This window comes from Botrytis fragariae, assembly GCF_013461495.1.
Source record: "Botrytis fragariae strain BVB16 chromosome Unknown tig00000075, whole genome shotgun sequence".
Lineage (NCBI taxonomy): Eukaryota > Fungi > Ascomycota > Leotiomycetes > Helotiales > Sclerotiniaceae > Botrytis > Botrytis fragariae.
In genome coordinates this window covers 2117692-2141022 of record NW_023500995.1, presented here as the reverse complement: position 1 = coordinate 2141022, position 23331 = coordinate 2117692, and the positions used below count along the sequence as shown (strand labels likewise).

The following is a 23331-nucleotide window of genomic DNA, read 5'->3' as shown; positions in this document are numbered from 1 at the left end:
ATCACCCGGGTATGTTAGCTGCCGCTTGTGAATTTCGAACATTATGTCTGCTAACCCCATCATTTATTGGCCAAGTACATTTGATCCTATTTTAAGTTGCCCGCCGTTGGACTTGACTTACTTGGTCATGATCAGAATTTGACATTGGGATTCTGCAAGTACACCTCGTAACTTCCTTCAGCGATCACAACGAAACTTTTACCGCACGAGAAAGGCATCCACCACACAGCAATCAATATGAATAAATTCATAAAAAGAGTAATTTCCATATACCCCACCTAACAACTTTCCCTAACAGCATCATCAAGACTGTACCACTACACACTTACTGTAAATACGTCATCAAGATTGTATCACTACACACTTACTGTAAATGCAAAACCCGCCATGTCTGCCCACCAAAGAGCCAAAAACCAGCACGAGTCCTGAAAAACAATCAATATCCCCATTATCATACTCAAGCAGCACGACGCAGGATGCGCAAGACTGCTTGTGCAGTACTGGCACTAGTATTATCTCGTGTATTTAATTACACTGTATCGCTCCCGTATAACTAGAATACAGCTTCGAACTGGATTTTGAGATGAAAGTGTATGTAGATCTCATATACATACATATAAATAATTCCAGATTTTGATTTCGATATCAGAATAAACATATATAAAGAATAACTAAGATCAATAATTAATAGTTATATAATTCGAATCAAAAAACACATCTTTCCAAGTCGTAATTGCTCACGAATTTCCACAAAAACAGGAATCAAGGGAAAATATCCTACAAGAATATAGAGAAACCGATAGATTCTACTCCAGTCAAAAGGCATTCATCATAGCTACGATTCCTTCATGCTTAAGAAATTACTACTATCTATAAATATCAGACCATGTCATATTATACTATATTAAATACTAATCTGCAAACAGAAATATACATATAGACATATCCCCAGCCGCATAACAAGTAAGATAAGAAGAAGAAGAAGAAGAAGAAGAAGAAGAAGAAGAAGAAGAAGAAGAAGAAGAAGAAGAAGAAGAAGAAGAAGAAGAAGAAGACGATTATTTATCCTAGCCTCAATACTTCAATCTTTCCTCATCTTCAATAAATTCCCAATCAAAGATATATCGAAATACTACAATCACATCATACAATCAGCCATCGATCTCCGCGACATAACAACAATATATAATCGACGATTAGTTATCCCTCCGAAATTTTCTCCGCATCATTCATATATCGTTTATGGAGTCGCGTGTCGAATTGTTGACACTGTAGCAAATACTATTACATACAACTAAACACATACACTCTCCAGTCATCCCGATGCACACAACAGTCCCAAAAACATCATAACAAGTGAATCCCTCTATTTCAAATTTGAATAACATAACCAAACAGTAACATTCCTAACAACTCCAATAATCCTCATTTCCTCATTTCGAAAATTAATCCGCAAAATCTGACACCCTATCAATCTCATACCAGCTTCTCCAAAAAAAAAGAAAAAAGATTAAAAAAAAATTCAAGATCGACGATTATTCTATCTTCTTTTTTCTTACAATTTTTATTTGCAACATATATATACACATACATACATACATACAGATACATAAAAGTAATATTTTCCTTCGATTTTCGATCCTCTTTTCTACCTCTCCATCCCTTCATATGCTTAACCTCTAGATTCCAGATTGCAGCTTCTAGATTCTAGACTGTAGATTCTAGATTCTTTGATTCCTAAACCTCAGAACCCAGCACTCAGAGTTCAATATATATATCCATTCAATCCATTCATTCAATCCATCCACCAGTCTCCAATCTATCTCTATCTCTAGTCTCTAAAAACCTGCAATTCAATGCAATGCAATGAATCTCTTTGTGAATCTTGTTTATTAATTTCTTATCAATCTAATTATTTTGCTAACTACCTGTCTATCTATCTATCGATCAATCAATCTATCAATCATCTATCCAACTATCTGCCTATCTATCTACCGACGGAAAAAAAGAGGGAGTAAGCGAGGGAGCAAGATATGCACAAACACCAGCCAGCTCATCCAAACATTTAGAAAATGTTTTACTTTTCCCCAACCTCAACCTCAACCTCAACCTCAACCTCATCCCCAAATATCAATCTCCAAATCATACAATTCCTCTCCCTCACTTTTCTCTCTCACTTCCCCTCCCCTTGCTCACCCACTCCACCCTCCTCATCACTAAACACATCCTCCCCAGGTATCGGAATCCCCTCAAGAATACCCCGCTCCACCTTTCTCTTCCTCTTCAATTCCCTCCAAGCACCATGCAAATCCACACGAGGAGGTAAATGCTCTTCTACACCTCCACCTCCACCTCCACCTCCAAAAGCAAAACCCCCCCATCAAACATTTCGCCCCGTCTCCAATATCCAGCCAAACCATCTCTATCCCTGCCCAATCGATTTTCATACCCAACCCAAAGAGGAACAGGAGGAGGAGGAGGAGCATTCTCCACAATCCCTCTAATTTCTCCTGCATCTCCAATTTCTAGACGAGGGGGTCCGGCGATAGGAGACCGGGGTAGAGGTAGAGGTAGAGGAGGATAAATGGGAAACTGATTATTCTCATTCTCATTTCCATTCCCATTCATATTCTCAAACTGTAATCCATACCATTCACGAATCCGAGCGACTTCCTGAGCTCTTCGTTTTCTTTCTCTTTCTCCGTCTTGATTTCTCCCCCTCTCCCTCCCTGCAGCCGCAGCCGCATTTCCATCTGCATATGCATTCTCCCCCGCAATCCATACTGTTCACGAAGTTGTCGTACCAATTGCAGGGGATCTCTCTCATCATCCCCCATTCTCGCAGCACCCGGTTGCGCTAGAGCAATCGGTAAGACAGGACTTGGCAGATTCACAGCCTCTTCTCTGTCCTCACCTAGCAAGTCTTGATCTCCTCTCAACTCCCTCCGTAGCTCGACCCCCCTTACCCTCATCCTCTCTTCATTGCGCAAACGATGCGCCTCTCCCATTTCCCTCAATAACTCACCCCTACTCTCTGCATCTCTCTTCTCACCTCCATTTTTCGCAACCATCCGCGGTGCTTGAGGCATTTGAGAAATAGGAAGCTTTCCATTTCCATTCCCATTCCCATTCCCATTCCCATCCTCTTCCTCATCCTCACCCTCAACCTCCATACCCTCATCCATCTGCCCCATCAGATCCATCATCCCCCTCCTCTCAAAATCATCACCCAGCAACCCCCTATTCCGACCCTCAACCTTTTTCATCAAAGCTAATTTTTGCTTTTGCAAATCCTCAATCAGATGTCGCTGTCTGCGTATCCGTTTTGGATTGGGTAATTGAGCTGGAGCTAGAACTGGAGCTAGAACTGGAGCTGGAACTGGAGCTAGAACTGGAGCTGGAGCTAGAACAGGAACAGGAATACGAGCCGGAAATACACCCGGAACCTCCCCCTCCACATTTCCATTCACCGCTCTCGCATCTTCGAGATATCGAAGAGCAGCAACTGGATCAAAAAATTGATTCCAGTAAAGCTCTTCCATCCGCCGAGCCGGGAGTTCAGGCTGCATGTCCCCTTCGTTCTCATTCATTTCCACGTCCCCATCCCCATCCCCATTCTCATCTTCTCCTTCATCCCCACCACCATCCACACGCTGCGGAGCCCCAACCCAATTATTTTCCATGTTCCGAAACCCAAATTCGCCATCTCCTCCCCTTCCATCTTTCCCATCCTCCCTCCCCATCACCCTTCCTACACCTGGACCACGCCTCCTAAGCCGATCCTGAAGCATGCGCGCACGATGCATGTACAAATCTACCGCCCCAAGACAAATTAGTACATTTTTCCCAAAAGGTTGCGAAACTTCTGCACCACATCCTTCCTTTCCTCTCTATATCCAAGGTCCAAAGAAAAGAGGAGAGAAGAAAAATATCCAAGATAATCCCCCTGCCCCCATCTCATCACCCAGTCCCCCAATCTCTCAACCCCTCCCTCCTCCCTCCTCCCTCCTCCCTCCTCTACCAAATCCCCCCTGAACCCCCTAAATTTCCGTTTCAACTTTGAAACCATCACTTTAAAAACTGCAAAAAAGTATACACGTATTTAGCTACCACCATCTGTAGACCGCCCAAAACCCTCTCCTTCCCCGCTTCCCCTCCAGGAAACCCCCCCCCCCAAAAGAAAGAACAAAATACGAATAAAACTCACCATGATCACGAGGCCATGCTTCTAGTTCTTGTGGTTGTACTGTGTATTCATTAGTCAGCAAATATGCAATCATGTCTATCTTGCGTTGTGCATGCATTGCAATTAAATGATTGTTTCAAAACAGGGGAAAACAAAAATAACCACACAACATCCATGCGACCCAATGGCTTTGGTAATGGTATTTATCTTACTACCTAGTATCTGGTTTCGAAAGAAGAAAGAATAGAATACTATTTCTAAGATTTACCCACCCATTGCCAAAGGCCAAAGATCATATAACATTATGGTATCAATTGACAACAAAAAATCACTACGAAGTACTAACCCATTGCTACCGGTCGATAAAAGGCATATGGATTTCTTGGATCCGTAACCTTTCTCCTTTCATCATCCTTGGTGACATTTTCCGACATCTTAATTCTCAAGTCCTCCTCGGAATATTCGGGATGCTCTGCACGAACTTTATCCAGTGCTTCTTTTTCGGCCTTCTTAACTTCATCGTTATGTCGTTCCTCCACTGATTCAAATAGTGGACAATTTCCTTCTTTACCACCTCTCCTCACATCATTAAAATGATCGTAGTTGCACGATTTGGAACAAACATAGCATTGGACGTTGTAACATCCATTGCGTGTGCATGTCATTTTATTGCAACCTTCTTCCTTTACAAATGGAGTACCACATTTGTTACAAGTCCTAATCATCGCTGCAGACATTGCTTCCTCAATCTGTCGTCTAATCGAGAGACCATTTGCCTTTGTATTTTCTTCACAAGTCATAGGAATATGTGACTCCAATTTACAAAGTCGACAACTGACCTTTTCGCAATCAGGAGCTTGACATCGAAATTCTCGATTAACTTCGACAGGAGGATATTCTGCTGCGAATGGACAAAATGGACAACTGGCGAGATTTTCAATACCAGCCATACGTAAGACTGCTTCTGCTTCATTCCGTTCCAAGGCGACGATGGTTAATTCGTCGAGGAATTGATTTCTGGATAAGAGATAAGTATCAATCTGAAGAGTTAATAATTGAGAATACTCACCTTTGTTCAAGAGAAAACCCTGCTTCACATCCATCCGTGGACATACACATGAGTAGATACTTAGAATTTCCGATTTCGGTCTCCGCTGATTGTCGTGCACACCCACGGCAAAACCAATGTAGGACTTCTTCATTGTTGCAATGAACCATGCGATTGAGTGGATAGTCCGAAAAGCAACAGCAGCATTCTGACATAGTTCCCTCGGCTTCAGCTTTCTTTAGATTCTCTTCTTCCGCAAGTATTGCTTCTTGTTCGGCGAGGCGACGACTTTCCGCAGTCTTTCGAATCTTCCGACATACGAGTAGTTCTTTTAAAGTCTCCGTCTTCTCGGGCGATTCATTCTTTTGAATGGCTTCCTCAATTCTACCATCTTGGTATTCATGTGGCATTTTTCTTGGAGTTTTAATTCTCCTATATGATGGATTATTAGGATCAAAAGTTCGATCTGCTTCCTCGAGTGTGCGGTAGGCGGAAAAAAGACGATGGCCAGTAGAGCGTAGTGTTTCATCTACAAAGATCAATGGAATTACTGGAAACTCAAATGAAAGGATGCTCCGACTAGGTAAATGTTAGCAAAAGAAAAATAGAATGAGGAAATGGATAAGTAATTGAGATGAAGCATATAATATACTCACATTAGTGTCCGCTCCAGATACAAAGCAGGCCCAACGATGCGACCGGCAGCTTCATATTTTTGTACAGCTTCCTCTTCTTCGGTGAGTACTCTCTTTCTCTTCAATTGCTTCTGGACATCTTTTGCTTTTGGGTAAGGGGTTCCAGTGTCCGCTTGATCCAGTATGTGAGCAATCAATCGACCAGAAGTGAAAGATACCTTTTCATAAAGACTATTGACGTGATCCCTGCAAATCTCTGGGAAGACAGCAACAACTGAATTAATACACTCCGTCTTTGTTTCCATAATAGGTTGATTTAAGTTGTCTGGTGATGGTTGAAATGGTTGATGGAGACGAGAAGGATCAACAAATGAAGGAGAATGTTGTGAAGCTCGATTGTATTCCGCTCGAAAGGTATAATCTTCTAACAGTACACGATTGATACCTTCGTCATTTTCCTCATCCATCCACTGAGCCCAATTCATTTCCCCTTCTTCGTTCTTGACAGACGAAGGATTTCTGGCCATTGCTTTATGTTCGGGTGCAGCTGCAACTGCGGGTTGAGGTAATCGACCCGGGTACACTAGGTTGTTATCCTCGAGATCAAAGATCTGGTTATTGGCACCAAAATACCCTCCGAGTTGATGATGTTGTAAATTTAGATGTGGGGGATGTGCGGGGACTTGAGGTACATTAAAAGCATCTCCATAGCCTTCGGAGTCCGAATCCGAAATTTCGATCAAGTTATTCACTGCATTTTGAATATAGGGTTGTTTATCTCTCGGTGGACCATTTGTATGGTTCACTGGAGCTGCTCGGCTCATGTCGTCCAAGTGAATTTGTTGGCGGTTGGCGGTTGGCGGTTGATCAATATAATGAATTCTTAAGTCGTTGGTTTTTTGGAATAATGTAGGTTGTTGAAGAGGGAATATTGGCAAAGAGTGTCGTGAGAATGATCGTTTGCATATTCAAGACGTTTGAACTTGTCGAGGGTGGTGGGTGAATGTTAAGTCAAGAGAAATGGTGCACTGAGTGACGTTCTATAGAATCTAATGGGATGGCACTAGGAGCGTACTAGTAGATCATTCGACGTTAGTAGATTCTTCTTTTAAGCTTTGGGGGAATCGAATCCGAATCCGGTTCTCGAAGTGAATGTGCAGGTTCTGAAGAGGAATCGGACTTTATGTGTGATGACAAGACTCGCAGAGACTCGACGGAAGAATAACTAGTAGCATATCGTCTGTTCACGTATGGAAAGAAGAAACACGAAACGATATTTATGTTTTCGAGGGTCTCAAGGTTGGAAGATGGAAAGGAACGAATAAGATCGTACCACGGAGAAGTGAAGAATTATGATATTCACCCGGGCAGGTATATCCAGTTGTATCTTTTTTGGAGAGTGAGGGGTTGCGAATGAAGTCCAACGTATGTAGGTGTGATGCAACGGCATGTAGCGTTTTCCAAATTTATATTGTATTATATTGTATTATATTGGTAACCTTCCAACGAATGATGTAAAGTTTCACGTGTATTCTGTGCTGGCTTGATAGGAAAGTACTGGATGGAGAAGAGAAGAAGTTGAAGTTGCCAGCAGAATTAGAATTACGAAGATATTCCCAAATGTCAATACATTGTGATATTTGCCTGGTAGGTGGTAGGTAGAAGAGAGTGGAGAGTGGAGAGTGGAGAGTGGAGAGTGGAGAGTGGAGACTGAAGACTGAAGAGTGAAGCCTGAAAAGGTGAAGTGAAGGCAGAAATGAGTGAAAATCGAAGGGAGAGTTGAGAAAAGGAAGCCAAGGTCAATGGTTCATGGTTCATGGTTCATGGTTCATGGTTCATGATGATTACCGGTATTTTTAATTTAGAGACATGCTAGGCAGAGGTCTCTCCCTAGTGTGCATCTGGAGAAAGGATGGAAGATCATAGGTTGAGCATGATGATTCTCTCCACCTTTTCCCCATCTCTTACCAGGGTAGCGTGGGCGTCGATAGGCACGATAGGCAGGATATTACGATATGGCGATATTACCATCGTACTGCGATGCAGGTATTTATTTCCACATTTCCACATTTCCACATTTCCAGTTCCACGTTGGTCAGAGCTCTTGCTACCTTGTCTCCGTGTCCTGTCAAGTGAAGCACAGACTTTTTCCACGAGACCAAGGGTCGCTGATCTGCTTGTTGGTGGACGTGGACGAGGGGAAAGAAGTACAAAGGCCCCACATTGGGAAAATGATGCATCACTCGATCAAGTGGTGGAAGAGTGTGGAGGGTGAAGGAGGAGGAGGAGGTGGAGGTGGAGGTGGAGGTGGAAAAGTGAAGGGGTGAAGTGTGAAATGGAAAGTGAGGTACGGTACCTAGATACACCAACGGAATTCTTCTAGAAGGCGCTTTCTCAAATGGAAGTGTAGGGACGGACATCGAGTTTCCAATCATTTCTCCTCGATAATTACTTAATCACGTTCATATATCTATCATCAAATCAACCTCCACCTTCACTTGGAAAATAATAGACGAGACGTATGGAAACCCTCCTATTCTCTTACCTCTTACCTCTTACCTCTTACCTCTTACCTCTTACCCACCATCCACCCTCTACTCAATGCCCACCACCCACTCACACTACCAATGGCATCGTTCTGGGAAGAGGTTTCTCATGTGGTAAATAAAGTAATTGATTCTTCCAACAAGACACCACATACCCGACACCAATACGACATCCGATCATGTACAGTATCGTTGATCGGGAAATTCTTCTGAGCATCTCGCATTCATGGGCATTTGAGTATCCCAACACAGCATATTGAGGATGCCACCATCGTATTGAATCGGTCCAGTGAAAACAGCCAACACGTTCTTCGCGTTGTACTTGGTACTCTTTACATATATCTAGATCCTCAACTCACAACTCAGGTCTGAGGAATCAGGAATCAACACGGATATCAGAATTACTTTGGTCGATCGATTGTACAGTGATTGTGAATCTTTTCATTTTTATTCGTCAGGGATTTGGAAGTGATTGTAGAAAAGGTAAGTTGATACGCAAGTACATTAAAGGCAACCCCTTGAATCTTACTACAGAGTAGATGCTCTCTCTATACCTCTACTACCTACAATATATCTGTCGACTATCATGACTTGAAGTCTTGGATCAAATATCCTCCTACGTAGATACCAAGTAAGTTAATGCACCCCATATTGTCACTAACTCTATAGAATCTAATCCCTCTGACCCCTCTGACCCCTTCATTACCTAACGGTTTTACGAAAAAGAAGATCATCTTCGCTCCAGACTTTCACATGATGATATATTTCTTATCATTATCGCTATCGCTAGTTATCGCTATCGATTCCCCGAGATTAACCGTATGTTTAGCCTGGGCATTCAATTAATGCTCTCCCATTGACTGTGATCTATGGAATTACATATCAGTTACAACGTCAATTCGATTAGAATCTATGGTCACAAGTATGTCCTTATATACCTACCAGGTCAATCTCTCCCATTCAACTACTGAAGAAACATTCAAGAAGATCATGAAGCTTCTCTTGTTTCCAAAAATCCCGTGATCAACATAGCGGAAAGTATATCTCAGCCTAGGCCCTCATAAATTCGGTTACTGTCGGCCCCGGATCTCACCGATTTTCTTCCTCAAAGTCTCAAACCACCAACCATCAAATCATCAACTTCCTCAATACGAACGTGTCAATGGTTGAGCATACCGGTACCTAGTCATCGATACCTTGAAAGGCAAGAGCTTTGACTAAGATTAACTCTGCTTCATGCGGAGATTATGATCATTTGATGTGGAAGTATTCACCAATTGCTAATCCTTCACTCCCGTATCATTGTTTGATCCTAAGTTAGTCTGACGGTTTAACCTAAAAGACGTATTTAGAAGGTAGATATTGAATCCCTTCCTTCAAAGAGGACCCCTTCCCCACAGGAAATGCATACCATGATCTATCTACTTTTCTTTTGTTAGGATTTACCACATATCTCCCTTCTTATCAAAGTTCAATTCCCCACAATAGAGGGAACAGAATAACTTTATCAGAGTGCCAAATCTCACAAAGAAGTTTCTATTCACATATCTGTCTTTCTACATAGACATCTTTCATTCAATCTACTTCCCTACCCTTCCAACATGTTTCCAGATTACAATTCCCCAGGTCTTCATCTGGCTCATCCAACCCCAGAAGAAAAACTAGCAACGTGGAATCAGAATTATGAAGAATGGGGCAAAGCACTTTCCAAATCAGATTATCTTCATCGAGAACAATATCTCGCCAGCGTTCCCTTGACCTCAGAAGATGGAATCACCTACTGGTGTCTAGTCGATAAATCCGCTCCTCCAAACAACCGGGAAGTCTACGCCTCCTGCGAATCCCTCCGTAAAAAAGCTTTCATATCTAAAGAAGGAAAAGTCGAAGAAGTTATCATCCATTCAATTGGATCTGTTTTTTGTCCTCCCAAAAATCGAGGCCGTAGATATGCTTCTCGGATGATGACCGACTTGGGCAATATCCTCAAAACATGGCAACTCGACTCCCATATCCCCGGACGTCAAAAAATACCCGCCTCGATCCTCTTCTCCGACATTGGGAAAAGATTCTACGCAAACCACGGCTGGCATCCCTTTCCCTCTTCGCACATTTCCCTCCCCCCTCTACCCACCCCCGCAGATTCCACCCCCACCCCCTCCTCCCATCCCACCACCCTCCTGAAAGAAGAAGACCTCCCTCCCCTCTGCGACCTCGACACCACCTACATCCGCCGCGTCCTCTCCCGCGCAAACGACCACAAAACCCACATCGCGCTCCTCCCCGACTACCCCACCATCCAATGGCACCACCTCCGCGAAAACGTCATGTCCGTCTCCATCTTCGGCCGCGCCCCCGAGATCAAAGGCGCCCTCGCCGGAACAACCCCCGGCTCCCGCGTCTGGGCCTATTGGACCCGCGGCTACTACGGCCCCGTCGATTCCCCCTCCTCGGGAAATTGTCTGCACATCTTGCGCTTGGTCCTCGAGGATGAATCGAATAGTGCGGAGAACGCGGAGAAATTGGAAGCGGTGCTGCGGGAGGCGCAGAGGGAAGCGAGGGAGTGGAAGATGAACGATGTGCAGTTTTGGAATCCGACAACGTTGGTGGAGGAACTGTTGAATCGGTCGGAGCTGGGGGAGAAGGGCATCCATCGGAAGGTGGAGAGGGAGGAGGAGAGTGTGGCCAGTTTGATGTGGTATGGAGAGGGAGAGGGGACGGTGCAGGAGGTGGAGTGGTGGGGAAATGAAAAATATGGGTGGTGTTAGGTTGGGGTTGGGGTTGGGGTAGGTAGGAGAACTTGTGGGAAAGGGAAGAAAAAGAAAAGAAGGAAATCTATCATCATCTTTTCTTTAACATGGGTGGCAGCGGATCTCTTTTACATTGCATTACATTACATCACATTACATTGCATATAGCAGTGAGCAGTGAGCATGGCATACCACGGTATCTCATTTCACTTCACTGGGCGGGTAAGATGGAGCGGTAACATTTTGACTCGATAGATTTTGACTCGATAGAGAGAGATATCTAGAATTGTAACGAATCGTATCGTATCGTGTCGTATCGTATCGTATCGTATCAAATTGCGTATATCATATCAAAATTCACATTCGAGGTATCAATACATATAAATACCAACATGCAAACATGCAAACATGCACAGATACATAAAAAGTGATATTTTAGGAATTGATCTCAAATATCTATTGTACATTATACCATACTGTGTGATATGTATGATAGTAACTACAGGATTCATATTCTGGTGTGGTATTCCATAACCGTGATGTAGTGATACTACCGACCCAGGTAGGTAGGTGCTTTTAGTGGTAGTGATTAATAGATGGTTTCTTCTGGGTCTGTATGGGTGGATGGATGGATATCTTTGAATCTTGTGCATGGTTAGAGTCGTACTTACTTCAAATATACATAACTACCTAGGTAGATAGGTAGGTAGGTATACTCGGTTGCAGTTCTTCAATCCCCTTCCCTTCCTCTTAATTCCTCGGTGTAGATCTCAAAACTTCCGGGATTTGAGTGAGGGATGGGGTAGGGTACTTCGACTGCGTTGAGAGATTGTGTCTCCATAATCAAGCACACTTATTTCAGTCGAGGATCGTAGTAGGTAGGTATACTTCTGCGATTTCAAGGCCTGAGTTTGCCGGTTGATGACTACACGGCGCATGTATCTTGCGGTTGATTTCCAGCTCTGCGAATGCTAGTTTGGTTGATGTAGACGCCCTTTCGTTTCGTTCATTTGGGTGGCAATAATGACCCATCGTTCATACTCATGTTGCTGTCTCTTCCCGGGAGCGCGATTCTCGATTCTCAAACTTGGCTTTTCCTTCTTCAATCCAAGCTTCCATGATGAAATCTCCTACCTCCACCGCTCTGATAGCTGTACTCTTGACACCTCCTCTTGCCTTGCCAACTCTACTCTCTTTCCTAGTTTCCGGCTCATTATCTCTGGCTTTTCCCTTTCCTTTTATATCTGTCGCGCCTCCAGTTGGGATTTGCAATTCCGCTACCGCTGGTTCCCATCGCTGTGGATGTCCAATTGGCGCAGTCCCCTCTCCCTCATCTTCTTTCATCTCCATAACAACCCCCCACGTACACTCCTCTGGATTCTTCAAGTCCTCCAATTTACTCGCACTGTAAGCTAGTTTTCTTAAACAAGCACGTAGTTCTTCTTCGACATCGATATTGCGAATGGCATTTACATCTGCAGGAGCGCGTCCTTCGAGGAATGTAAAGCGTTCGTTGAAGGGAATAGAGGGGAAGGAAGAGAGATTAAAGATGTAGCGTTCGAGTATTTGGACCGAGGGGGCAGAAGATGGGTAAGGTTCTGTGGGAGGAGAGGAGGAGATATTGGCGCGAGAGGAAGAGGGTGCGACTGCGGGGGAATCGGAGTATATTACTATGGAGACGGTATTGATGGTTCCAGCTTGTAGGTGAGGGGCTACGGCGCTGACGCAGGAGTTTATGTAGGCGCAAAGTTCTGGGTGGCGGTTTTGAGGGATACTAGAAATGGTTAATTGGGAGTTTGGGAAGGGGAGAAGCAGACACGAGAAGAGAGTGGAGATCGGGCATAGAGATAGATCTCAAAATTGATAGGAGATGGGATTGAGAAGAAGAGAAGCAGTAAACTTACGGGAAATTAAAAGCGCGCGTTAAGAGGAAGGTATTTTCGGGATAGAGACCGCGCGCATGTAGGATTGTGTGGATTGAAAGAGTGAGGAAGGAGAGGAGATGCGTGTGTAGTGAGTGAGGGGTGCTGAGAGGTGGAGGGCGTGCCGGCATTGTGGATGGAAATGGTGATTATTGAGTTGTGTGTGAGGTACTTTTTGGAAGAGTTGAAGAGCTTGTCGATTGAGGGGCGACTAGGTAGAGAATGCCTGGTGGTTGATATGGAATCCTTGCTTGCTTGGGGCTGGACCGTAAGTATATGGTAGTAGTTATCGTAACCTCGTCATGACATATATATATCTTGTCACTTGAGATCGTTCTTGAATATTCATTGTTTCTCAATGCATACATACCCATTACCTATAAAGTGAAGCTCGAGAATCTAATCGATAAGATCTACCAACCTACCAACCTACCAACCCACCTACCCACCACAAAACTCTAAAATCTGGACCATTGATTGGTGAATGGTGAGGTCAAATCATATCAATTTACCAAACGCGAATTTCAACCACGACGATCATCTTTACCGTGATACCGACTACGAATTAACTCCAACACTTCTCTCTCACAAATTTATTCACTCCCACCCCATTATCTACAACCCCCCGCAAAAAGGTGTCACTCAATTCTTTGAGATACCTCTTCTTTTATTTCTTCTATTTTATTTCATTTCTCCATTCGATTTCTTAATTTGAAGAATCAAATATGGCCTCACAGCACGAGACACAACTCCTTCAAATACTGGCAGATACACAATCATCTGCAGATGGACCCCGCAGACAAGCAGAAATCTTTCTGAAATCTGCTCAAAATGATCCAGCCTTTCCTTCCACGCTCGCATCAATTGCTTCTCATTCCACCGTCCCTTCAGAACTTCGACAAGCTGCTTTATTAAATTTAAAGAACTTTACCAGTAAGAATTGGACTGGTCATGATGATAATGGCAATCCGACCATTCAAATCGAGGAGGGCGCAAAGGCAGAGATTAGAGCACGAATGTTGGGAATTGCTACAAGTGATGTAGATTCAAGGAAGATTAAGGGTGCAGCTAGGTTTGTGGAATTCTTTTTCCTTGCAAGTTCTTGGTCTTGGATATGCTGATGGAGGGGCATTTTGGTCTCATGAAAAGCGCATATACTAATCTACAATTTCATGAATAGTATGGTGGTTAGCAAAATTGCAAATGTCGATTATCCAGATCAATGGCCAGATCTCCTTCCAACTATCCTACACATCATTCAAACCGGCACAGATTTACAATTACATGGATCATTGAAAGTATTAGCAGATGTTGTTGAGGAAAGTTTGAGTGAAGATCAATTCTTTTCCGTCGCACGAGATATTGTCAATACTGTTTATGGTGTAGCAGTCAATGAAGCACGTCTAGGGAAATTACGCGCGCTATCAGTGTCTGTTTTCCGAGGAACTTTCGATATTATGGAAATGGTCAAGGACGAGCATGGAACGGAAGTTAAGGCATTTGCGGAGGAAGTCCTAAAGGACTGGACACCATTCCTTGTGGCTATTATGAAGCAACCTTTACCTCCACCACCAAAAGAATCCGAAGAGGATGGACCAGTCGATCAACAATGGCGTGGAGTTATTGCATTAAAGTTACAAGTTGTCAAGACCTTGATGAAGATCAAATCGGTTTTCCCAACATTATTACTTCCACAAAGTCCAGTTTTATTCAGCGCTACCTGGGCGGAATTGTCCACTGCACAGCCTATATTCCAAGAGATGTATGTCGATAATGATATGCCAGGTCGCATGGAGGATGCGGATAATTTGCCATATACTTTGGATTTCTTGGTATTGGAAGAACTCGACTTTTTACAATCATGCTTGAAAGCTCCACCGGTACAAAAAGAACTCGAAACTCAATTACAAGCAAATGCTGGTGCGGCTATGACCCCTTGGGTTGTTGACGTTATGAAGCTTGCTGTCAATTATGCACAGATTCTCAAGGAAGAGGAAGAATTATGGGATATCGATGTCAATTTATTCTTGGCAGAGGAATCATCAGTCACCACACAATACACTCTCAGAATGTCTTGTGGAGACCTCCTTATCAAACTGGGTGAGTGGTTGTCTCATGGTGCTTTGGAAGGTTTATTGGCCTATACCCAAATGATCTTTTCCTCGGACGCCGCTTCATGGAGAATGAGAGAGGCAGTTTTATTCCTTCTTACTCAACTCACAAATGATTTCTTGGATTGCGACAAGGAGATCCGCCCGGAGGTTTCCCAAGCTTTCTTACCTTTCATCGATTATTCCATCAACAGAGAAGAAGAGCCCTTATTGCGCGCCAGAGGATATCTGGTTGCTGGTAATCTTGCACAAAGTGTACCCCAGGTTTCTCTTGGATTACTTGATCGTACAGTCAGAGGTGTCAATGTAGATGAGGCCGAAGTTGTCAAGGTTTCTTGTATAAAATCTATTCAAGGATACATCCTAGCTCACACTGTACCTGCTGATCGACAACTTCCGATTATTGCTTCCATATCCGAATTTCTTCACTCAAAGGATCTTACAGAACTTGAATCTGCAGATGATCTTCTTGTTACCTTGGTGGAATCTTTGAGATCTGCAATTCAAATGGATACAAGAGTAACACTTGCAGATGAAGGTGGAGCTTTAGATTTATTGTTTGTCCTTGCAAAACATGGCGCCTCGAACTTTCAATTGACTATGTTGGTCACTGAATCATTCGAAGAAATCGTTGAATCATTTACTGGTGGACCGGGTTACCCAGCTTTATGTACTAAAGTATTGCCTTCATTGATCGGTGCATTTGATGTGGGATCTATAACTGATGATGATCCTTTGGTAGAGGTAAAATATTTCTGGTGCTCTTAATATTTTGATGCTCAATACTGATATTCCCTTCTAGCTTGCCGCAGACTTACTTACTATTCTTACCGAGAATGGATCGGAGCCACTTCCAGCCGGATATGTTGCTGCCGTATTACCTAAGTTGAATCGACTTTTGATGACCACAACTGAAGGTGGTATTTTACGACCAGGTGCTGAGGCAATCAAGTATATGCTCATGCATGATCATCAACAAGTCTTTGCTTGGCATGATGAAAGCAACAAATCAGGTTTGGAAGTTTGTCTAATCATTATTGATAGATTACTTGGTCCTGAAGTGGAAGACAATGCAGCATCAGAAGTTGGAGGTCTTGCAGCCGAACTTGTTGAGAAAGCTGGTCAAGAACGTCTTGGTCCATATTTACCACAACTCTTGAGAGCTGTTGCTACACGTCTTGCTACAGCAGAAGCTGCTCCTTTCATCCAATCTTTGATTTTGGTTTTTGCTCGCTTATCTTTGGTCGGAGCACATGATGTTGTTGAATTCTTGAACCAAATTGAAATCAATGGTCAAAGTGGTTTACAAGTTGTTTTAAGCAAATGGTTGGAGCATTCAGTTATGTTTGCAGGATATGATGAGATTAGACAAAAGTATGTGTCTCTTTCCAATTCTACTCGTAGATTCAATCACCGTCCAAGGCTAATCATAAATAGTGTCATCGCACTCTCGAAAATTTTCAGTCTCAATGATCCACGTGTTGGTCAGACCATGGTTAAGGGTGATTTAATCATTCCAACCAGTAATCGGATCATGACTCGATCCAAGGCCAAACTCAGTAAGGACGGATCATACTTCACGCCCCCACCACAACTAACACGACAATCAGACCCCGATCAATACACAATTATTCCTGCCTCTTTGAAAATCATCAAAGTCCTAATCGAAGAACTTATTTCGGCATCAGGACTTCAAAATGCAGCAACGGCAGCAGCAGCAGCAGAATTCGCGGATGAAGATGGAGATGATGACTCGTGGGAAGATCTTCCAAGTGTACTTGATCTAGGTTTGTCGAGTACAAAGGCGGATCTTATGGCATTTGGAGAGGGAAGAGGGGGTTTCGGAAGAAACAGAGATGATGAGACGCAAGCTTACTTGACAGAATTCTTTGTTAAGGCTGGAAGAGAAAATGTAGGAGGATTTAATGAGTTTTATGAGGCATTAACGGATGAGGAGAAGGTCAAGTTGCAAGAATTGGCTCAGGGGGCTTGATTGATGAGTCGAGGTAATGTGTGAGATAACATGGTGATGGATAGATGGGTTTTTGGGTAGCTGGCGATTCGTATGATGCTACGATGACATGTTGAGGTAAATCGATGGGTAATTTGCCTGTCTGGCTGGTGCACAGACAGGATTTTATTACATGATATGATATGGCATTAAATGGATCCAGACACCGCAGTCTCTTCTTTCCATTTTGGAGGAATGAATGCGAGTGATCTGTATCACGAAATCATGACTTGAACGATGATGACGGGGAATTCTTGAGCTAAAAATAAAAGTAAATACTTATGATGGATGGATGGGCTGGGTACAAAAGAATATCACATGTTGTAGATGGATAGCTTGATGGATGGTCTGATGGATGGTTTGCTACATGTATGCATGGGAATAGGATGGCATAGAATAGCTTAGGATAGATTTGTAAGGTGGTAATGAATGCTTGATTCCTTTGTTTGTTTCGGCTTTGGGGTTTGATTGTTTAGTGTGTGTGTGTGTGTGTGTGTGTGTGTGTGTGTGTGTGTGTGTGTGTGTGTGACTGCTTTCTCGCCTCCGAATTATCAGCGTCCAAGTTTGCGCCGCAATTCGATTTTACTTGAGAAGACGATGTGTGCTGTAGAGTTGTGTTATATTATGTATGTGTATTATAACAAGTGTTCCTCAAAGCTTAATTATAACCAATACAATTCCCATTCTATTTTTTCGGGTGGCTGAGAGCATCACTCTTCAAGTCTGGTGCGAGAGTCTAGAGATGATGATGTGTATCCGACTGTACGACCAACTAGCTGAATACCAAATCATTTGTAGGCGCTTGACATCTGTGAGGCGTCGTACCGGGCGTTTCTACTCCACATCCGAGGAGTGAGAAGGTACTACAGATGTGAGAAGAAAAGCCAACAGTCAGTCGTTTCCATATCCATACAATCTTAAGTCAGGACGTAGACTCTACAGTAACCATAGCATTAGCCAGGACTCCTCTCAATGATCTCTTTGCTACTTGTCAAGCCAACCTCCGTCTGCTTTCCACCAGACTCCTGGTATCGTGTTAACGAACACATATGCACCTCTCATTTGCACGTCCGTTTTTTGTTTCATAGTGCTAGATCCCCTGTCGAGCCATCGGCCTCGATTACTCTGGGCCACCCCAGTCATTTAGCGATTCTCTACAAGGAAATCACGGAGTGGTGTCTTTCTCAACCTGATCCTGTAATTGTGCACTGTCGTTTCCGTGGATTTTGCTTAAAGCAATGTGTCGAAATTGGTATTCTAAAGATGGCTTCTGCGGTGTGCAGTCTTGTTGCAATGACGCAGCCGGGATATAGCGAGGTACTTCCATCAAAGTATTATTTCATATTGCATTTGACCATTGACATCTTGAGTTGATCGGTGATCGGGAATTCCGTGCTATAGACTCCCCTATCCGTGGAAACGGCGATTCCTTCCTTGTGGCAGTATACCACAGTGATGGTACTTCGCGTATGATGGCCAAGTGAGAGGAAGGTTTGCAGTGGCTGGCTCGAGACGTCGCTTCTGGACTTCTGTATCCCGATGCTGGCGTCTTGAGTTATTTAGAAACCGAGAGAGCCACTTGCGTACACAGCTGCTGCTTGTCAAGAACCGGTTATGACGTTATCGATGGCGAATCATTCGAACGGTTTGCGAAGAATGGGACTTGATGGGGAACAATGCGAAAGTGTCACCCGCGCTGCATATCGCGTGGCAGAATGAACCAAAAGGGATCACAGAAGTCGAAAACGTCGGGTGCGGTTTGATTAAGGCAAGGAGGTCAAGAGACAGTCTTCTTCATATGGCGCGGTACTTTCCATGCCAATTCATCATGCTATGCTCTTGCTGCGCTGTCCCTTTTCCCCATTCTCATGAATTCAACTTCATTAGGCCACACGCACTGTCGCACAAATCACAATGAGTGGGTATCTCCTCACCAAACGCCGGAAGTGTAATAATGACTTTGGTATCATCTTTCAGACTATTCGAGATATGACTTGTGTATCCCGTAGGCCTAGGTAGCTTATTTAGACATCTGCACTGATTTTTATCCATCCCAAGGAAATTAGAGTGCTACATTGTTAGAGCCCACTTGAGTCTTCGTGAGCTGTCGTTGATTTTCGTGGAGATGAGAAGATTGAACCATTTGAACCTATGATAGTGTACGTCCAATGAAGCTAGAGCATGTATTCGTATTCTCTGATGACGATTGAATGATATTGGTATTTATCTGGAAGCTTTCCCATTCGTTTTACAGATTTCATAACATTGCATTACGATATCGCTTCATTTTCATATGAAAGCTTGAAGGGGAATGATCCTCTCAGAACGCGGATGCCGAGTAGTTGGATGTCAAATGGAAATCAGTGCACACCGGATAACATTCTCCTGATATCCACTTCGAGTAGCCATGGAAGAGTGAACTTGGTTCGACTCATGAGTGAGTGTAGCGTATTGAGAAAACTTCCACCCGTGCAATTCAAGCAAGATGTTCTGTAAGAATCTCATGGCATCGAATGCATTCGCTTCCCACGAGCCGACAAAAGCACTAAACTCTTCTCCATGACCTGATAGGAAACATTTCAAAGAAAACAGCGCCGTGGCCGAAAATGACGCCTGGTACGTATGCCCTACAATCCCATATCATACTGTCTGAAAGTCCATATTGAATCAGGACATCAATGATTGATTATCCAATTCCACCGGGACCATTTATGGTCCTTGTCCACAGTAGAAAGGGACATTGTCAATTATCTGCAGGTATGGAAATCTAATCCTGGCCGAAAACATCACACTGGCAACATTCTCTTCGAAGCTGAAAGAGAAATCGGAGTACAGCGACCACACTCTCAAAGACTGTGTAACTTACATTTCCGCCCTCTGCTTCATTTATTTCAAACTGTCATTGTTACGGTACTCGTAAGCTCGAAGGAAGCTATGCACTGGAAGGTTTCCCGATGTATTCTCCAAACCACTGTTCAGCTTTCATTCAAGGCCTGCGAATATTCTACCGGCTTAATGCTCAGTGTAACATTTGCTCCAATTTTGTAGTCCTACGTACTCGTTATCGAATACCAAGCCTTGGCCAGTGCAAACGGCGATAAACACAAGCCCAGGCAGATTCTCAACGAGACATAATATGATGATTTCTAGATCGAGGAATTAATAAGTCGCAATACCTCGGGTCACACACTTCAAGCCAGCAGCTGAAAAAAGATGAAGCTTACGCTCCATGTTCTGCACTTCATCTATGAAGTCGCTTGCCAAGTACAATACAAAGCCAAAGTTGTTTATTGACTCAGCTAAACGGCTCCTTGAAGCCAAGAATCCGGAAGGCGACATTTCTCGATATTAGATACACATTTTCCCGTCTAATCAACGTACCGCCAAGTGGCTTTACCACACGGTGATTCGCAGGTACCTTTGATGTGATACAGCGATGAGAAAATCGTTGCCCGGAACCTCAATCTATCATTCTGGATCGCCTTCTCCAAGAGTTTTGGGGTCTTGGTAGCATTGAATGTTGGCGGCCGAGCACTCAATCGTTCACCCTTTCACGCGAATCGGCCCTCGCAAATTCACCAAAGCAGAATCTCTCACACTCAAGTCCGTCCGTCCCTGAATTGTCATTTCATGAGTGTTAAGACTTTTTCCCTATCTCCAAGAGTTGACCCTTGACTTGGCAATTGTGAACTTCAGTCGTTTCCATTAATTGCCTGTGCATTTGTGATGACTTGTTCATTCATTAATCCATTTTCATAACCGATGCAGCATAATTGAAAAGGAGTAATTTTTCATGTCAATGCACGTATTGCGAGACGGTGAGACTTTGATGCCACGACATATACTGCGGGAAATGGCCCCCAAAATGCCAAGATAATTCCCCAACCTCCTTCCCCTTGTTCTCTCACAATCGACAACGAATGCATCGTCATCTAATTTCCCCTATCCATCGCATATCGATACTCACCGTCCCTATCAATATCGATAGCATCAAAGTAAGACATATTAACCTTATACTTATCCCGCATCGGTATTGAGATCCGCCCATTGGGAGAATAGCGGATATTGTCTCTCAATAATGCCACAGCTTGCGGTTAGATTCGGGCTCCACGCATTCTATCAACGCTGCCACGAAAGTTTCCCCGTGCCCAGATTCCTCCATTCTCCATCCTCCACATTTCCAACTTCTTCCAAATTATCTTCTAGTACGGAGTGGTGAGTGGAGACCCCGACCGAGGAAATACAAAATGCGGATGGGGAATCGAGATGTGGACGGAACACCAAAAGGAAAATCTCTCAAGTTCCTCGGCGTGGAGCATGAGAATAGCGGGCGCGGGCCGATTGTATTCATTGGTGCGGTGGAGCACGTTCTTTGATGGAGTTCGAATTCAGGAGCGGTGGATGACTATGGGAACCGGAAACGTGTGGCAATGGCAGAAACAAATTGTCACCGTGCCATTGTAACCGTTCACCGCTCGCACTCGCACTCGCACTCTCTCTCGCACTCTCTCTCGCTGTCGCTGTCGTAGCATCGAGCGAGCGCGTATACCCGTTCAGGCATAATTCAGCATGTTGCGCATTGGTATCGTATTTACAAAAATTCTCCGAAGATCTTCCACCCATCACAGGCAGAGGAAGACCCCATCGCGATGAACACCAACTACAGCAGTGAAATTTGAAGAGACCCTCACAAGCTCTTTTCCCCAAACAGTCGCACGGAAGCAAACAATCTCTGCCCCACCATAGCTACGCGCATTAACCTCGAGCTTCTCTACCAGCAGTCGCAAAGAAGGCAAAACGAGCAAGCCACCCATCCAGAAAACGCACCCATCTCCGCTGTGGACCATTTCTTTCCCTCCTTCACGCTTGTATTTCCGTACAATCGCTCCAATTTTCAAGGCACGCTATGGATACACCTTTGGCTACAATCACGATGGATTCCTCCATATCGCTAGCCCAGCAGGGAGATTCCCCTGTCTATCCAGGCCCTCCCCCTGTTATCGTAGCATCCCTCTTGTTTCCCGGGTGATATCGTAACATTTACCTGCCAAAATTCACAACTGTTCCTGCAAATGGCCAGGTCCTCTTGTATTAAATTATCCACATATACAGCAAGTAATTTTGTACCTGCCTTAATCGCCCATCTCCAATTCAAGCGTCCGCGAACCAGCGGGTCTCAATCTGTCTACTAAGTTCAAGATGGGATAAACCAGGCACCAAATCCGTGAGGAAATTTCAAATTGTGGAGATTGGATCATCTTTTTTTGTGCTGGAGCTTGTACGGCAGACTACAAGGTAAAAAGATCTCTAAAATGATAACAATTAAAATAATAACAGCAATAACAATAATAATAGAATGAGATAAATCTATGTTGATTTGGGGTTGGCTGTACGAACTATTGGCTAATGAATGGGTAACAAAAGGCGCTTAATTGTGTGACCTTGACATACCTCGGAAGGCTACAAGTGAAGAGTGAAGATCTGTATCAAAGAGAGAGCCTAGAAGGGAACGGAAATGAAACGTAGAGTAATAGAGAATGAAATGGATGGGGCCTCAGAATTGTAAAGGAGAAAGAGGGTAATGGGAAAGCGGCAGATGGGTTTCGCATCTAACTCAAGGTCAAAGCAATCAAGAAACAGAAAAATGTGGCACAATTTTATTCACAGTCACAATTCACAAAGCATAGCATAAGGCAAGCACAAATCAAGATATTGTAATGAAGTCGTTCCATTTCTCAGTATATACATCTAATCATCCTCTTCTGCTCCTGTGACATAAACACATCCCTGGAATATCCCAACCCATTTACCCATCTATAGGTACTATTCAAACATAAAACATAAAACATAATTGAAAATCTCGCATCTCGTAATAAAGGTCTATAAGGTGTAAATAGTATGGATTAAGGTGAGGCGACAATTAAAGGTGTATAACGACAAGTCAATGGGGAGTCGAAACGTTTGCAGCTCTATACTGGCAAACTATGTTGACAAGTTGTTTCGCAACCACAATGACAATGCCGAATTGAGGATGACGAGGGGATATTAGGAACGCCTGTCTTTCTCCATATTCTCCATGTGAAATTTCCAGATTTTTTGTGACTTTTAAATATTTTTTTACTTTT

The 23331-nt window shown here is 43.6% G+C and overlaps 9 protein-coding genes across 9 annotated transcripts; 5 read left to right on the top strand and 4 right to left on the bottom strand.

Moving 5' to 3' along the window:
* Window positions 1–2334: 2334 nt before the first annotated feature.
* Bfra_006127ia (putative ring finger protein) lies at window positions 2335–6693 on the bottom strand (the record flags this gene model as incomplete). The annotated part of the gene is made up of 6 exons (XM_037336500.1): window positions 2335–2783; window positions 2849–3814; window positions 4208–4246; window positions 4533–5203; window positions 5256–5813; window positions 5891–6693. 6 exons carry the CDS (start codon window positions 6691–6693, stop codon window positions 2335–2337), a joined length of 3486 nt encoding a protein of 1161 aa, XP_037191710.1.
* Window positions 6694–8874: 2181 nt separating this feature from the next.
* On the top strand, window positions 8875–9261 carry Bfra_006126 (uncharacterized protein; the record flags this gene model as incomplete). The annotated part of the gene is given in 4 exon segments (XM_037336499.1): window positions 8875–8898; window positions 8950–9035; window positions 9161–9234; window positions 9245–9261. Coding segments are annotated over 4 exon segments (201 nt in total), but the record flags the coding sequence as incomplete, so codon positions are not given.
* A 755-nt stretch (window positions 9262–10016) lies between these two features.
* Bfra_006125 (putative lysine acetyltransferase protein) lies at window positions 10017–11180 on the top strand (the record flags this gene model as incomplete). Its single annotated transcript, XM_037336498.1, has 1 exon — window positions 10017–11180. One exon carries the CDS (start codon window positions 10017–10019, stop codon window positions 11178–11180), a length of 1164 nt encoding a protein of 387 aa, XP_037191708.1.
* Window positions 11181–12203: 1023 nt separating this feature from the next.
* On the bottom strand, window positions 12204–13215 carry Bfra_006124 (putative mitotic spindle checkpoint protein; the record flags this gene model as incomplete). The annotated part of the gene is made up of 2 exons (XM_037336497.1): window positions 12204–12936; window positions 13067–13215. The coding sequence occupies 2 exons, from the start codon at window positions 13213–13215 to the stop codon at window positions 12204–12206; spliced, it is 882 nt and encodes a 293-aa protein (XP_037191707.1).
* Window positions 13216–13809: 594 nt separating this feature from the next.
* Bfra_006123 (putative importin-beta domain-containing protein) lies at window positions 13810–17188 on the top strand (the record flags this gene model as incomplete). Its single annotated transcript, XM_037336496.1, has 4 exons — window positions 13810–14156; window positions 14265–15939; window positions 15998–16569; window positions 16633–17188. 4 exons carry the CDS (start codon window positions 13810–13812, stop codon window positions 17186–17188), a joined length of 3150 nt encoding a protein of 1049 aa, XP_037191706.1.
* A 990-nt stretch (window positions 17189–18178) lies between these two features.
* Window positions 18179–18873, top strand: Bfra_006122 (uncharacterized protein; the record flags this gene model as incomplete). Its single annotated transcript, XM_037336495.1, has 3 exons — window positions 18179–18523; window positions 18577–18673; window positions 18698–18873. The coding sequence occupies 3 exons, from the start codon at window positions 18179–18181 to the stop codon at window positions 18871–18873; spliced, it is 618 nt and encodes a 205-aa protein (XP_037191705.1).
* A 682-nt stretch (window positions 18874–19555) lies between these two features.
* On the bottom strand, window positions 19556–19867 carry Bfra_006121 (uncharacterized protein; the record flags this gene model as incomplete). Its single annotated transcript, XM_037336494.1, has 2 exons — window positions 19556–19819; window positions 19853–19867. 2 exons carry the CDS (start codon window positions 19865–19867, stop codon window positions 19556–19558), a joined length of 279 nt encoding a protein of 92 aa, XP_037191704.1.
* A 314-nt stretch (window positions 19868–20181) lies between these two features.
* On the bottom strand, window positions 20182–20545 carry Bfra_006120 (uncharacterized protein; the record flags this gene model as incomplete). The annotated part of the gene is made up of 3 exons (XM_037336493.1): window positions 20182–20217; window positions 20261–20352; window positions 20383–20545. The coding sequence occupies 3 exons, from the start codon at window positions 20543–20545 to the stop codon at window positions 20182–20184; spliced, it is 291 nt and encodes a 96-aa protein (XP_037191703.1).
* Window positions 20546–21453: 908 nt separating this feature from the next.
* Bfra_006119 (uncharacterized protein) lies at window positions 21454–21670 on the top strand (the record flags this gene model as incomplete). Its single annotated transcript, XM_037336492.1, has 2 exons — window positions 21454–21573; window positions 21599–21670. 2 exons carry the CDS (start codon window positions 21454–21456, stop codon window positions 21668–21670), a joined length of 192 nt encoding a protein of 63 aa, XP_037191702.1.
* Between the last annotated feature and the right edge of the window lie 1661 nt (window positions 21671–23331).